Source organism: Falco rusticolus, chromosome 8, assembly GCF_015220075.1.
Source record: "Falco rusticolus isolate bFalRus1 chromosome 8, bFalRus1.pri, whole genome shotgun sequence".
NCBI lineage: Eukaryota > Metazoa > Chordata > Aves > Falconiformes > Falconidae > Falco > Falco rusticolus.
In genome coordinates, this window is record NC_051194.1 from 5,312,205 (window position 1) to 5,328,955 (window position 16,751).

General features: G+C 41.8%; 1 protein-coding gene across 4 annotated transcripts; it reads right to left on the reverse strand.

Moving 5' to 3' along the window:
- Nucleotides 1–343: 343 nt before the first annotated feature.
- Nucleotides 344–16,425, reverse strand: NME5 (NME/NM23 family member 5). 4 transcript variants are annotated; one of them, XM_037396600.1, is made up of 8 exons: nt 14,922–16,425; nt 11,685–13,093; nt 8,301–8,506; nt 7,831–7,931; nt 6,684–6,802; nt 3,585–3,667; nt 2,798–2,919; nt 344–1,645 (listed from the first exon to the last, which is right to left on the reverse strand). In XM_037396600.1, exons 2-8 carry the CDS (start codon nt 12,339–12,341, stop codon nt 1,596–1,598), a joined length of 1,338 nt encoding a protein of 445 aa, XP_037252497.1. In that variant the 5' UTR covers nt 12,342–13,093; nt 14,922–16,425; the 3' UTR covers nt 344–1,595. The 4 variants fall into 4 exon arrangements, with proteins under 4 accessions (XP_037252497.1, XP_037252501.1, XP_037252500.1 ...); XM_037396604.1 differs by lacking the exon at nt 14,922–16,425 and adding an exon at nt 10,781–10,947 and having other exon boundaries at nt 11,689–11,968; XM_037396603.1 differs by lacking the exon at nt 14,922–16,425 and adding an exon at nt 10,781–10,947 and having other exon boundaries at nt 11,685–11,967.
- Nucleotides 16,426–16,751: the final 326 nt, after the last annotated feature.

Sequence of the window (16,751 nt, forward strand, 5' to 3'; positions counted from 1 at the left end):
TCACCCAGACTACGGAAGACTTCTAGGTGCAGGCAGCTGCTCTTGATTGACTGTCCAAAAGATAGCAGGTTTTCCCATTCCACTAACAGCAGACCAAGAAAGTACCTATTTCCTGTGACAGTCCTTGCAACATTGCCATGGTGGTTTGAGCCAAGTCTGCTTAAGTAAAGCAAAGCAGCAGGTAATCAGTAAAGAGGACTGAAACCCTATTTCTAGACCTAGGGAAAAAAACCAAAATCTACTGGTTGGCATGCGAAAGGCAATAGTGCTGCAAAGCAAAAGCAATTGCAAGTCACCTTTTTATCATGTGCAAAGAGTCTCTCTCCTCAACAACATTCAAAAATTCCTCTTCAGATTTTTATTTTTAAAGGAAATTCAAAAGCAACACTATTTTCAGATGATACACTGTTGTTGGGTAGTGTCAAAACCCCCCAATATTTTCTGTCCAGCATAACACAGATTATCTTGATTTGATTGCTCTGACAAATTAAAATTAATGATGACCCTTCCTTCATCATCTTGGGATGATATCTTTCATCATTCTAACATGGCACTGAAAAAGGTAAGAGTTTGAGTCTCTCCTTCGCTTCATATATCACCATGAGAGAAACGTCCATCAGTTTATCAACAACGTATCAGTTTTGCTTAGACAACTGTTGTTTAAAGGGCAGTCATAATTAACAGCTTGAATGAAGACAAATCCCCTCTTCCCACATGACAAAGATGAGGGTCTGCAAATTTCCATGTAACAGGTTTTGGGTTTTTTCTTAAAAGTTGCTGAATATAAGTCCTAAGCTCTCAGTAGTGACTCATTTCTGAAGCTCAGCATGCTGGAATGCTCTGACTTATGTAGACATTGGGAAACTGGCTGTGACTGAGGTTTCTGCCATCTTTAAAGTATGTTCAAAGTTCCTGGCATTTTAACTGCTCTTAAAGATAATAAATTCCTTATGAGACAGGAAGGCTGAACAATCATATACTTCAGACTTCGATCTGTATAATTCCAAGAATAACTTCCAGTGCAGGTGATAGCAAGCATATGATAAGCAAAGTTCCAGGAGAAAGTCTGTTAAAAAAATGGAATTATGGGAAACAGACTGAACTGCTGGTTTTATGGACATAGCTCTATTCCAGTACTTGGGCAGTAAAACTAAAATGAACTCCCTCAAAGTTAAAAATACCCAATAAAACTCAATAGGCAAGGTAATTATTTTGACTCAACAGAGTGAAAAGACACGTCACTTGCTCCCACAGAGAACAGCTTACCTTGCTGACACCAAATACTAAGACATCTTTCAGTTCATCTGTTTTTTCCAAAACTACACGTTTCGTGATATGGATTTATAACACTGGCCAAGCCTGTATCACTCTTGGCCAAATAAAAGCCTAAAGACCAAAAGAGGCGTGAGCAGCAAGTCCTCCAACGGCCTCTCCTGTGGTGTCACAGCTCCCCCAGGGGACCAGGCTGGCTGTCCATTTTACATTCCCAGGACTGATCTTCTGCCCACACCTCACTTATAAATGCAAGTTCCTCAGGATCTCAACTGTGATATTTGCTGGATCAATACTTGTCCTCAGTGTACAGATACAGTGAGTCAGGATGGCACCCGAGGGATGAAGGCATCTTCTCTCTTTCTACCTTCCCCTTGGAAAAATGGAAGTGAACACAAGTCACAGCTGAGGGTGTCAGCTCTAATATTAGAGAATAAATCCATGACAGACAGACTCAAATGACAAACTTGATATTGCATGGGTTATAAAGGTAACATTTACAACATCAGTTGCTTTTGCCCTTTCTCCTACCCCTCCTGGTAAGGGCCCACATACTCTCTATGGAATTTATGACCTTCTATAGATACAATATAACACAGGTCTGCCACAAAAGCAAAACCGAAAACTCCAGCAGCAACAATAAAGGAGGTATTTGTTGTCAAGCAGTATCACATCAAAATAAGTAATCAAATACCATAGTAACTAACAAAAATACAGAAGAGTGTCTTGAGAATTCACCAGGTTTAGTTTATGGCATCTCAAAAAAAAAAAAAACCAAAAAAAGTTTTGGTTTGGCTTACAGGAAGCCACAAAGCACAACTGTCCTGTAATTGGAGTATTCAGACACATACGGGGACAGTAATTATAGGCAAAGTAAATTATCTTTAAACCAGATCTGTTCACCATATTTCTAACCACCTCATTATTTTTTTTCTTCATATTTGAGGGTTTGGCCTTCTTCCCCCCACCCACCCCACCCCCCTTTTTTTTTTTTCTTATCCTAAAAGTATCAAGACTTTTAGGTCTCAGTACTGTAGGAACCAGTTTTCTAAATATTTATTTCATGGGCTGGCAATAGTGGTTTAATCCACTGAGAAGATAAACAATTAGCTTAAATAAAGTTTAATGTTAGAGACAAATGACTTATGTTTCTGGTAATTACTCAAGTTGGGGGAACAAGTTTTTTCATGAAAGAAATTACAAAACTGCTGGTTTGTTTAGTATTAGTCAAGCATACTAATACTTCAGTTGTGAAAATTACATTGTTTTCTCTATCCTAGCCACTCAAACCATAAAATACAAAGCTCGAAGTTAACAGCTCAAGTACAGCTCTTTGAAGAGAATTAAAAAGCCACACGCACCCCAAAACCAGTCCAGTTACTTTAGAAAAGGTAATAGTGCAGAATTAACCCATTGTCAGTTGAATAGCACAGCCCCTAACTCTTTCTCTTGAAATTCTCCTTGTACTGTTGTTTACCTTTGAACTTTAATATGTTCTATTTGAGAACAACAGAAATCAGCATACCTTTTAAGAGCAGGAGGACACAGAAAACACCCTTAAGGTGAGCTGTTCCAGTTGAGCAGCTTTCTTTCAGACAAATGCTGGAAGACAGCATTAGCCCTTGACTAATACACACCTTCCTGCGACTGCAAATGGAAATCAAAGACTGATTTATAATCACTGTGCCTTTCGCCACCGAGACAGGAATGGTACATTCAATGTACTTTCAAGTAAGTCCTTCAAATTACATTCTGACATAATACCTCAGGCTCAAGTGAATCACCTTTAAGAGCAACTTTGGCTCAGTGCAGTACTCAGCAATTAAAATTCTAAAGTTGCTAATATGCCTCCAGTAATTGTTTTCTAAGTTACTTCCAAGTACTTCCCCTCATAATGGAATTAGTGTCTGCTAAAAAAATGCTGAAACACAACTCAGTTTCACAAAGCACAGGCCAGCTGTATGTCATTTGGGAATCTGCACGGGTGTAATTGTGCTCTCCTCAGACAGCCAAGCCAAGATAAATGAGGAAAAGAGCAGTTAAGTCACACCTGTGGAGAATTTTGTCTTTTTCTAATCATCTGACACCACAAATGTGTCATGGAATTCTATATTCACTTTGTCAATAGAAAATATACTAGAATTATTACATTCTTGTTAAGTATAAGGTTATTTATCCCATGAAGATGCAGGCAGTTATGACAATAACATTCACTTCAGGTAATATTGATTACATAGCCAAGGGATACATTGCAAATGATAATATATATCTGTAACTTGGAATGCTTGAGATGGTTTCCAGGGAGCTCTCACCCCTGATGCTCTTCCTCAGCCACCTGATGTTGCAGCCTAGGTTTATTAGGATTGTGTTCAATCAACCAGTCAGCAAGCCAAATCTGTGGAACAAAACACCCAAAAGTTTTCAGTTTTCTGTTGTCTTCTGTTCAGTGTATGGGAGAATATTAAAAGCATTATTTGAAACCTCCAATACTGACACTCTCCTACCATGCTTCAAAACCTTTCAGAAGAAATGGTCATACAAATAACATGTTTTTAAATCTTTTAAGTTGTTATTCTTTTGAACAACTCACACTGACCCTTAGAAGACAACTTTTCCTGGCAACATCTATCTTTAAGTATGTGTAAGAACATTTGAGCCATACTTCAAATAATCTGGTCAGCTCTGTTTTGGACCGAGGTTCTACAATACACATGAAACTGCTTAATGAAATATTACTACTGACAACACTTACAGATACTTTATCTAGCAATCTTTCATTAAAAGTGCCAGTCTTCTGCACTGAAATCACCTTATAGTACCTAAAACTTAAGAACATGGTTACTTTCTGAAATTCATCTTGTAAGTTTCCCAGCATATTGTACTTAAGTAAGAATGTGGGAGGTGGGAACGCCTTGAGTCCTAATTTCATCTGCCAATGTCTCAGCCTGGCCTTAGGCAAATTAATCCTTTGCCTCAATTTTTCCACTTGTAAAAAGAAGGTTTTAACACATCCTTATTTACTTCACAAGGCTGTTGACAATTAGTTTCTGGAATGCAAGTACAACAAACTTCATACCACACTGTGAAGTGAAAGAACTGATAGAATAGTAGACCAGTAAAGTAAGCAACACTCTCCTTTTATTACCAGGTACAAAAAGATTGTTTTGCAAAGGAAGAGGCAACAAGCAGAGCAGTATGACAGTCCTCACAGGTTAGTCAGCAATAGCAGAAGAACAGTAAGAACTCAAGACAAAAATGGAAAACAAACAAAAAACCAAACCCCAAAAGCCCTTAGAAAGGCTACTTGGGGAAAAAGAAAATTTTTATATCATTTGAGCCTCATTATATTTATCCTGTGTTACTTAGGAAATTGGCTGAGACAACCTCTGTACTGCTACCAAGTATTTCTGAGTAGACAGTTTCTGATGCCATCTTAAAAAAAAAAAAAAAAGGTGGGGAGGCAGGGAGAACCAAATTACCCTAACTTCAGTTCCTGGAAGGATACTAGGAAAAAAACAAACATTCCATCAATCTCCCTGTAAGCCACCTAGGAGATAACAAACTGAAAAGCAATAGGCAACATATATTTCTGAAAAAAAAGTATTATGAAATCAGTATTATTTTCATTCTGTTACAAGGTCACAGATATTATGGACAGAGAAGAATGAGCAAATATCACGGTTTTATTTTAGTAAAGCTATTGACACCGCTTGATATAGTTTTCTTACAAAAAAGGAAGGAAAATACAATCTCCAAGTTACTAGTAGTTACCACATAACTGGCTAGAAAATTGTGCTTTGAATGCAGAGATTAATTGGAAGCCAAAACAAACAGTAAGATAGAGAAATATGACTTACAAGGTAAGAGGGGGGGGGAAAAGTTTGTAATACAGTGAAGAGACAACTGAAGGGGAAAAAGATGGTAATGCTCTTAAAATATGCAATAGGTTGCTACAAATAAAAGGAGACAGTACATAGTCTCCAACATCCTCTGGGGATAGTAAAAGCAAGGAGGAAGAAGTAATGGGCTTAAAATTGGAGCACAGGAGATTTAGGTTAACTTTCAGTGAAAGCTTTTTAACTAAGTATAATTAAAGACTGAAACAGATTGCCTGGGGAGACTGTAGGTTGTCCATCACTTGGAGTGCTAAAGAACAGGCCAGACAAACATTTGTTAGGAATGGTTAGATACAATTGGCCTGGCCTTCAGGCAAAGGGATGGATGAAAAGACTTCTTCATCTCTGTTTTCTAGATTTCTATGGTAACAGTGCCAGACATACAGATAAAGTGAACAGATTATGAAGCTGGAATAATGAAAGTACATTTAATCTGACCTCATGTATAGATCATAGAAACACCCCTGAATTATTTTTCAGGCTTTTTTTCTTAAATGTATTTTTTAGAAAATTGCAATGTTGATTAAAAACCCGATAATGACATAGAACCCACTACAACTGCCAGTATGTTGTCACACTGATTAATTATCTGCATTCTTAGAGAAGTACTAGCGTGAACAATTTGAACTTTAAGAATACAAAAAACCATTTACCATATTTTTCCAGATGAAAGCACGCTAGTTGTGTTTAGAGACTGAAAAAAACACCACACCACCAACACCAACAAAACCCAACAGGAAATTAACTCTGCTTTTTCCACTAAGAACCATAATTTGAATGACATCCATGGTTAAAAGGAATAACATATGAGAGGAAGGCAAGATGCATCAGCTTGATAACTACAAAGGGGTCACAAGAAGACAAGAGAATTTTTTGTAGGTCAGTTTGTCTATTCAAGACAGATTTCGCTCAAAAGAATCATAATACAATTTCCTGGTGAACTATGGAACAACCCACGTAAATGCTGTATAGCTGAAATAATAGCTTATCCTAAAGAAGGCTTGATAACATTCTTTTTGATAACATTGACTTAACAGTGACAAAATATAAATTGCCTTACTAAGAAATCTACAGTATTTTACTTGTGTAACTACTACCAGTGTGATTAGCATCTAATCTCACTTAATATCTATTGCATGAGAGCTATTTCATCTCAAACTCACCTCAGAAACAGTAAATAAAGTAAAAACTTGAATTTGACAACATATAGGAGTACACATTTACCTTTCCAACCATCTGAAACAACTGCATGTTAGAGAGAATTTTACAGAAGTCACCTAAAACCCCCTGTCATTTCATCAAGGCCTATTTCATTTAGTCCTGGCCTTCATTTCATCTGTTAATAAACCAATCATCTTCTTGAAAGGCCAGTGTTACTTGATTAGCTCAGCAGCAGGTAGCCAAAACAGCACAGCTCTTTAACAAAAGAGCAGACTTCCTATATACAGGGACTTTACTAACACAAAGTAAAGGTATCACACAGCATACAACCAAATTCTGATACACTGTACATACCATTGGGTCTGCCGGCTTCTCTTTACACAGTGCAGTGAGCCCAGCTAGCAACGTAGGCTTCACATAAAGGTTCAGGTAATCCCTAGCTCTTTGTCCAGTTGGAATTGGCTCCAAGATCACTGTAGAGTAACCACAGGTGTTGGAAAGCAGCTTGTTAGAGTGATTTAAAAAGGCATTCTTTCAAAGGTTGTTTATATATGAGCTGTTGTTTTCTTTAATAAGATAATAATACGTAATGGGTTTTATAGTTTCTCCCACAACAAACTGCAAAGAAACTGCCTAAACTCCTTTATAATGTCCCTGAGGTAATCTTACTAATTATAGCCAATCACAAAAGGAGAGGAAATCAGATAATCTGAGGAAAACCTATATCCTTGAAAATGCATTAGGGGCAGGAGAGAAACAATATATTCCATGTTTAGTACTTCCTTCTTGCAGTGTGAAGCTGGTTTCTGAAGACCCTAAAAATCTCACCTTAAGTCCTGCTTTGTCATTAGGGTGTGGAGAAGAGACATGGTTTACAATGGGTAAGGTTTGAAGTGCAGCATCTTCTATTAAACTGATACAGTTGACAAAAACAGGCAAGTTTTTCTAGCAGTTTCCCTTGCATCTTTCTGTCAAAGAGCAAAGCCATCTTTCAACTGTTACATTACAAACAAGAGATCCTCTCCCAGCCTCTCCAGGTTCTATGGCCCATTTCTCTGGCACTTAACTTTGGAATTACACTACCATGTAAGCATCCAGCTGCTGTTGAACACTAATTACTCAGCCTGAGCCCAAGAAGAAAGCCAGTCTTCTCAAGCCAACAGGAGTTCCTGGAGCTGACAGCGCCAGAAAAACATGCTGGAGTGTAATAGCTTCCCATTTCCTCTCATTTACCAGCTTTGTCTGCTCCAATTCCTAGACCACAGAGTTTGAAAAGCAGAAGCAAATGCTGTAACTATAATGGCTCTTCAGATACATTTTGGTATGCCTTTCAGAGCAGAAAGTAGCAGCTTATACATAAAAAGTCTCATGTTCTCACAAAGCAAACATACTCAACCTCTTCTAAATGCAATTGTATCTAGGGTCTGGACAGAGACAAGTACTAACAGGGAAGGACACTAACCTCCCAAAGATTGACAATGTATTATTTGTACCATTTTACCTTCTGGAAACATGAATCGAATTTCTCTTTCTGCTGAGGAAATGCTGAGACTGCCGTGAAGCGCGTTCCTCAAATCATCTGTCCCATAGATTGCTCTTAAGCTAAAAACAAGAGAAACAACACCTTGGCAGGCAACTGCAAATCCCTTCCAAGTTTCTACAGTCTGACAGCATATGAAATCAATATATATAGACTAATTAACAAGGTATTGGCTTGATTTTGGTTTTAAACAAAGTAAGTAGCTACCTAAAATTTATGTTCATGCACTCAGCATTCCCCATAAAATGGCTGAACTTTACATACTAAAAAACAAAGCTGAAAAGCTGTGTTACACAGAATTTAAGAGATAGGAAGCCACTCCAAATCTGTATCTCTACTAGGAAAAAGAAAAAAAAAAGAGAGGAATTCTGGTCACAGTTAAAATAATGACAAAATCCTACTGACTTCCCCAAGAGCAATCAGTGAGTTACCTGTGAGGGTGAGTTCTCCTAGCTGTTACACTGTTTGATGGTCCAAGCAATTCCTTCCAGTATGAGACTGCACAGTGTCTGGCCAGAATCATAGCAACTAAAGGTCCAGAACTCATATAGGCTGTTAAATTAGGAAAAAAACCTTTTCCATATTGGTCTGCATAGAAGTTGCTACATTGCTCTGGGCTTAACTGGAGCTTCCGTTTCTATAAAGTGTAAAAGAAAAAAAAAAAAAAAAAAGGAATGAAAAAGGGCTTGCTGTATTACAATAGCTTGCTACCTCAGGTAGGATACAGTCCCCTGCTGCAGTCATATCTTCAAGTGCAGGAGAACAGACAGAGTAACTTCATAGCCCAATCTGATTTTCCCAGGTCTGATCCTCTTTGAGATAGACAGTGACAAAAAGCAAGAATTTTCCAAGTTATTTAAACAGACAAACAGGCCCTTTGAGTAAGATGTGATTTTACCTTACGCAAACTACAGCATTTTATAACTGCTGGATGACTTAAAGTACAGTCAGGGCACTGTACAGAAAAAGTGAGGAGCATTACAAGGGCAGGATTTAATTACTCAGCTGCTCCAGCATAATGTTCTACTTTTAAACAATTTTCTCTTTAGCCCACACTGTTAATTATGCAATTATTCTTTTTTCATTCAGTACTCATGCTTTATGATTCTCACAGTAGCTGCCTAGCCTGCAGGTGGCCAGGGTTAGGACAGTTTGGGAGGTTATCAGAAGGCATAGGGCAAACAAGAAAAGAGAAGTAATGCAAGAGTACCACAAATTCAGATTCCTAATAACTTTGATGCCAAAAGTCACTGGAGACATCAGAAGACACTATAAACAACTTGTCATTAAAAAAATAAATAAAAAAGATCCGGTAAGAGTGTTGTGATGTTCTGAGTACAATGCTACCAAGGGTCTCTAGAAATTTAAGTATTACATATTGAATAAAGGCGATGTTTGGACATACAGAAAGTCCACAGTTATCTACTGCTGGAATGGGTTGTCTGTCTTGTTTCTGAAGTGCCTTGTGTTCAGTGTGACCCCTAAGTATTAGAGCAGTGCTGGATAAAGCAGGTTTTTCTCTCTAAGAGGTAAGCTATTCCTGCGAGGAGCAAGGAGCTGGACCCTTACGGGTCCCTTCCAACTTGACATATTCTACTATTCTAATTTCTCTTCTCTTCTGATACATTTCATTTAAATAAATCAACCAAAAAAGGTAGGAAATTTAAAAAGAACAAATGTGGAAAAGGGGCATTTACAGGAATAAGAAAAAATATTACATTTCCAGGAAAAAAAAAAAAAATTATATCTAGAAGCCCAGCCGTCGGCCGCGCAGTGTCACAGAGCCAGATACCAGGCCCAGGGCGCTGCGGAGGCGGCGGAGGCGGCGCGATGGCGCTGCGGGGGCCCGGCCTCGCCCCGCCGCCGCTGGCAGCGCGAGTGCCCAGCGCCCCCCAGCGGCCGCCCCGAGGAGGGGCCCCGCCTGCCACGGGCCGGTGCGAACGGCTGGGACAGGCGAGAGCCGCCCCGGCAGGCACGGAGCTGCACGGCTGGCGCCTCGCCGTGATCCCGGCGTAGCCCTCGCTTCCAGCGCTCCTCCTGCTCTGTGATCCCCGTGTAGCCCTCGCTTCCAGCGCTCCTCCTGCTCTGTGATCCCCGTGTAGCCCTCGCTTCCAGCGCTCCTCCTGCTCTGTGATCCCCGTGTAGCCCTCGCTTCCAGCGCTCCTCCTGGTCTATTTCCCCGGCTCTGGCCTAGCGTAACACATTTTCTTTCAAATGCCCTTCCAGAGCGAGTGTGTAAAAAGCCCCACACAAGAGGACTGAGAGGACACATTTCTTTTTAGCTAACGGCAAATCTTCTCTTAGCGCAAACTCTGCTGAAAATCACACTCTGGACCCTTTCCCAGCAGCGCGGGGTCTGACAGCGGTGCTCAAGGCAACACTCCCATGGCCTGCATGTCAGGTCCAAAAGGTAAAAGGACAAGCTCAGTAAGGCCTATTTAAGTCAAGCATTTGTAATACATGTAAATACCCATAAAGTCCACTTACATTAAAAACAGTGGAAACAAAAAATAGTCAGACAACAACTGGCCAGCTGAATCAATTAATTACCCGAGTTTCCACTTGGCAAATACATGCTGTATGAAACCTTGTGATACCAGAGCAACACACTTTCCAAAGAGTTACTTCAGAGGGTACACATATCCGCTACATGTTTGCTAAATCCGAGTTTATTAACAAAGTCTGTGTTTTCCCGTGGTCAGCAAAACAGTCAGTCTGTTCTGTTCCATCCCACGCACCAATGAAATGTATCCTTACAGAATCTGGCAGTGGTGGTCGATGACATATGAAAAGTGTAAATTGATTTTTGGACACGCTAGCTTTTAGTTACTGGCTTGACTGCTGAAAGTTAAGATAAATATTGTTCTGACTTACAAACTGCAGTTATTTTCTCTGGAACACAGTCTGTTACCTGAACGATCAGGAATCCTGCTCGGAGAATGAGATCCTCTATTTCTTCTTCTTTATCAACAACATCTGGTTTGATGAGAGCCAGAGTTCTTTCCACAAAAATCTGAGGTTCAGGCATTAACATCTGCATCTCGGCTTCCAAATTAGAATTCGCGTGCCCCTTTTGTACTGCAATGACACCAGTTCGTGATACTTGTAGAGCCTGCCTACTGCACAGTCACCTGCGGTGACATTTACTCTGTACTCTAGGAACGGAGGGGGTCACCCCCATTTCAGAAAATCCACATGAGATTTTTCTCTGGACTAGTTAGCACTCTAGTTCACACTCCCATTTTCAGTGAAGTAGCATTTTGTGGCAAACCAAAAACTTAATGGTTTTAGCCGATCCTGAAATGTAAAGTATTCTAGTTCTAATACTTTGCTAACGCATTCAGACGTGTCAGAGAAAGAGAAGCGCTATCGCACACTTTGCTATGTGCAAGAGCAGGCGGGGCTCACTGCAGTCCCACACCCGCCATCCACCAGCTGCGTTCCACCAACCCCAAAATCTGTATTCTCATGCATAAAGATTATGGTTTGGGACTTACTACCTGGAGCTAGTCCATCTGTAAGCCTCAGAGTATTTCCCAATTGTTATTTAATTCCTACATTTACGGACTCAAGACAAAGTGCCAGTTTTCTAACTGAGCAGATTGGGCCGTTAGCCTACTATTAGCATACAAAATCGTTTTGTGAGTAGTGGAAGTAGTGTAGATGGACCTTAAGACAGACTTGTGACCTTGCTCCCTCTGGCTCCCTGTGCCCAGCCCCAGGCCTCTCTCCCACCTGCGCTGGACAAGACACAGGTACGCAGCCGACTGGCTGGCTCACTGCTGCAAAAAACATTCGTGATCGCTCAGTTATACCTGCCTTCGTGGTCGGGACGATCTTTTCTGCACCTGTACCTTTGGGATTCCTCGTTTGCTTTCAGACTTGACCAGGCTGCGGCCTCCGTCGGGGAGGGAAGGTGGAGAGCGGAGCACAGGGCCGCCGGGGCTGCCTGTGCCGAGGAACCAGCCTGGGAGTGCCCACACCCGCCGGCCCGGGGCAGAGCGCCCTGCCGCGGGCACCGGCGGCCCGAGAGGCCCGGGGCCGGGCAGAGACCCGAGGAACCGGCTCCCTCTCCCCGCAGCCCACCGGGAGAAGGGCTCGGCTGGCCGCCCCCGCCGCGGCTGGCTGCGGTTGCTAGGCGACGGCGGGCCCGGCTGCGCGGGCGGAGCGGCCACAAGATGGCCTCCGCGCCCCTCGGCTGCGCGCGGAGCCGGGGCGGGGGGAGCCAAGATGGCGGCTGCGGAGCGGCGCTGTGCTGGCAGCGAGGCCGCCGCCCTCGGAGTGCGCCTGGCGGCCGGGCCAGCCGCGGGTCCCGGGCGGAGAGCTGGAGGCCACAGCCCCCTGCTTAGGGGCACCCCGTGTGGTACGAGAGTAAGAGCGCAGCGTGATCTGAGAGAAAAACTATCAACAGTCTCATTTCTCTGTAACAATAAAAGCTTTATTTGGGTTTTACCACGCACTCGGTACCGCATGGTAGTACCACTACTCAGGGAGGCGTGAGCTCACTGGAAACATTCATAAACTGAGGTAACGCTATTTATTGGAAAGAAGAATATGCGCACAGGCCCCTCTCCAGGTTGTTTACATTTCCGTGTTTATTGCGGGAGCATGCATGACGCTCCTGGTTATGTGCCCGACCAACATCAGCAAGATCGGGCACACACGGTACACAGCCTGTCACCACACCAGACGTACTACCCTGCACCTACAGCTCTCTAATACTGTTTTCCAGCCTTATTCTGTTGAACTACAGCGTCCATCCCGTGCTACTTCTGTCACAAAACCGAACATGTAAAGAGTAAGAAGCCATTTCCGGAAACCATAAGGCGGTGAGCCATACATAGCGTTGGGGAAGCCATGTCCTCTGGGGATTTTTACCACATTTGACCACCATCATGCCAGTTCTGCTTCCTGCACACTCCTTGTTTTTCCAGCTCCCCAGGGCTGCTCCGGCGCCGCCCCCCCGCCGCCCCCCCATGCCGCGCTGGGTGCCCGGTGGCAGCTCCGCGGGCTGAGCGCCTGCCAGCTGGCGGGGTGCTATCGGGGTGTGCACCGGCCGACGGCGCCGATAACTGCCGGCCTCGCTCGCCCTCCTCCTCTGGGCCTCATCCCCTCTAATTACCAACTTCTCAAAAATCGTGGGGTCCGAGGTGGTGTGGAGACCCGTGGCCCGCTGGCAAACACGGCTGAAACTGGATGTTGCATCTGAGTCCTTGTGGTGATGCTGGCAAAGGGAGAGCGAAAGCACAGGTATATAAGCTGCAGGTTTTTAATGAAATCAGGCTGAAGGTAGATGTAAAGGAGAAAAAAGAACCCTCACTCGCTTCAAGAGCCGGGAATGCTGACACTGTGTGTACCATGGTTAGTAGAAGGAAACAGCAAATCTACTGCAAAAGCTGTTTTTAGTGTAAGAAAAATCCACTTTGCCTTAATCTTTTCAATGAGTAATGTAAATAACATACAAATAGAAATGAGAAAAAAACCTCTGCAATTATTTCCTTGCAGCCAGTTTGAAATACATTTAAAAATCAAAGATCAAAGTTTTTATTTACATACTTTCCAAAAAAAAAATATGGTTCCAAGTGCACAAGACTGCGTAATTCAGATACACTTCCCTCCACTAATACAGGCACTTGGTGTTAACAAGAGATATCCAATATTTAGCTTGAAGACATTGTAAACATTGCAGCTACAAAGACATAATGGATAAATATGTTATCTTTAAAAAAAAGCTGAGAGAGTTCACTGGGTTTTTAGTTTAAATCAGAGTTAATTTGGCAAGAGTAATTTCTTTTTGAAGTCGATGAGCACAAGTCTGAGAGCCCTAGCTTAGATTTAGCAATTCAAAGACTTCCTCAGGCTGGATGAATACTTCAGAATTATTATTACATAAGAAATATTGAATTTAATATCACTGTAAAACACCGATTTTATTAACGTCTTGCAATTTCTCTACATGCATGCATTGTTTTTGCAGCTAACAGTTAAAAAAAAATAAAGTATATCTCTGTGCATCCTGTGCACTTCGCTCCCCACCACTGGCCCTTGGTCTATGTCAGAATTTCTCCTCCTCGCTGTTTCCAGAAGCATTTCTGGAGGGCGGAGAATGTCTAATTTTAGTACCTCGGAGAATCCGCCACTCTCCAATGAGCGGGCCGCTGCATCTGGAGCTGCAGCCAATTATTCTGGGTTTCCTCCTGCTACGCTTCCCACGATGGTTTAATAATGCAGACTTACAAATTTAAAGTGGCCCCACATGTGAAGAGAAAATAACATTGTGTGTTCCCTAACAAAGACATAGCTTTTCACAGCAGTAGAATCTCAAAGGTTTTTTCTAAACCATGGATTCCATAACCTTACAACCCAGTGTTAATATCAATAATACCTTACATTTATTTTCTTTACAGTGCTTGAAAAAAATATTTCTGATAACCAAAAGGATGAAGCATCTTCCCTGACTTCTGTAGGCCAGGGATGTTATTTTAAGAAAAGAAACAAGCAAAGAAAAAGTAACATCATAATTACAATGTAACAAAGCATTACCGTTCTGAATACTTCTCTGGGTGTAGCTTTGCTGCTGTATCTTATCTGTTAAGCGGTTTAACAAGCCTTAGTTGTCTCACTTATTTTTAGCTGGCATGGAATATAACAACACTGAAACACGGTGGCTGCAGGTGTATTTGCATTCGAGTAACAACAGATAAGTAACTTTTTAAGAAAAAATATTTTCTCAGAGCTTTGCACTCCAATACTGCAAGAAGGTGGAGAAACTCATGTCTTGTAGATTGTTTAAAAAAAGGGAAAATAGAATGATGAAAATAACAGAGTGAAGAAAAGCTAAGGAACAAATATCTGGTAATTTCATTGATTAAAAGTGAAGGTTGCACATCTTTTAGCTTTATTTGTTGTTAAGCAGAGAAAAAATGTATTTGCTTTAGTAGTAATTTACCAGCTATACATTTACAACATACACAACTTTTATCCACCACTGACTTTTTTTCACTTCTGTCTTTCATGGTAAACTCTCATACCTACCAACAGTACCAGCTTACCTTCAGCACTTGCTTCATCCATGCTTGCTTTTGCAGTGCGAATCGCCTCTGACGGAAATCCTGTGACCAAGCTAACTTCCTCTCCTACAAGCCTGTTCTCTCCTCCATTTCTGCCTTCTTGAGCTAAACAATTCTCCTTCTGCAGCTTATCTGCACGCCTGTAATCCTAGCTAGCTTTTCATTACTGCTGACTAACCTTTGTCAAGCCTTCCTTGCTGCTTTCCTCTACTTGCTATCTCAGTTTTCTTTAAAGATAAAATTAGCAAAATATTACCTTGAAGATTCCCCTTTCTACAAATCTCTTAAGTGGCAACAGTGTCTTCTGTAACTCTATCACTCACCCTGTTAAGCTCACCCTATTTCATTTCCTGATCTTCCTCACAGCTGCTCTTTCATTTATTTGCAGCTTTAGTCATCCAGTCCTCTCTGGCCCCAAGCACCTCCACTGATATGCTTGTATATTTTACACTGGAAGAAAAAAAAAAACCCCAAAAACAAACCACAAACCAAAACGAAAAGGCTTTGGTAGGAGTCCCTCTTGTTGCAAGTCTTCACTTCTCATGTCTGGTTCTACCCTAAATACCCTTCAAACTTAGTTTTGCTTCCTCTCGTCACCCGAAATCTTCTCATCCCATCTTAAGCCAGTCTCTTGGCCTTCAGTCACATTTCGCATAGCTAGCTAGCTAGCATCCTATCTTAGCTTTTGCAATTATTCTTACCTATTGCTTCTCCAGTCACTGTTTCAGCTGGGCTTGTCAGTACTTTCCCTTGTGTTTCTTTCCCTTTTCTGCAAGAGCAGCAGCAAGCACCGTTCCTGACTCTCCTCCCTTCCCTTCCAGTTCACAGCTCAATGTGATAACAGGCAAATACAGGTGTAACTGCCTCTCATCACTGTGTCTTTCCAAGCTTCAAGTGTCTCCATTGCAATTTAAGAGTCTTGATAATGAGTGTGTGTTAGACAAACCATCTGCCCAAACACTGACCCCTTTTCTACCGCTATTTACAGCCAGCTGTGCAAAGGAGCGTGTGGAACCTGACAGCCAGGAACCGGTGGTTTGGGCTCAGATTGGTCTGAAGTGCTGTGGAGATGTCAGCCAAGGCACGATCTTTGTTATTTATTGACATGGCTGCGAATCTCCCTCAAGCTCTCCTCATGTCAGTTATCGATGACCTCCTTTTCTCTGGCCTCAACAAATAAAGCATTCACTGCCATTCAGAAAGCTCTGCAATGCCATTTTCTTAGTTCTTCAGTTTAAAACGTGTTAGTTCTCCACACCCTTCCAAAAAGAGTCATCTTTATCACACACAAAACTGTTACTCTCCAATTGCAGGCCCATTCACTTGCTGATCTGGCCCTGCGTACCTTTGGTTTCACTCTGAAAGGTTATCTCCTATTTCCTGCCAGCAGATAAAACCGAATCCCGCTACCTCCCTCTCAAATAAAAGCCTTCCTGCTTTACCCCAGTTGCTGCTGAGGATGAGCTCCTGTTAAACACCTGTAGAGGTTGGCAGTGACAACATGTTTTCTTTAAAGTTCCTCCTCATCTGTACATAGACATTCTGTATAGATACTGCATATAGATATTAGGCTTTCACCTAACCTTTTGGAGCAGAAACACTTGCATGCGTTTGCTCTTTCATTGTTCTACATAATGTTTAACATAATACTGGCTTGGATTATCCCTGAAGCCACTAAGCTCAGAGATAAGTATTCAGTGTGATACTATCCACAGTGAATAAATGAATGTATGAATAAACCAATAAAAATCTTTTATTTGGCAAATTACAAGAGGGAATCAGTTAAATAAGGCTTTTTTTGAAGTTAAATTG

Excerpts from the sequence above, each read along its gene's own strand:
- NME5 (XM_037396600.1), bottom strand. The coding sequence starts at position 12,341 with ATGCGGTACCGAGTGCGTGGTAAAACCCAAATAAAGCTTTTATTGTTA. Across the intron at positions 7,932-8,300 it reads AGGAGAACTCACCCTCACAG|CTTAAGAGCAATCTATGGGA; the intron begins GTAACTCACTGA and ends TCTTGTTTTTAG. Across the intron at positions 3,668-6,683 it reads AGAAGCCGGCAGACCCAATG|ATTTGGCTTGCTGACTGGTT; the intron begins GTATGTACAGTG and ends TTTGTTCCACAG.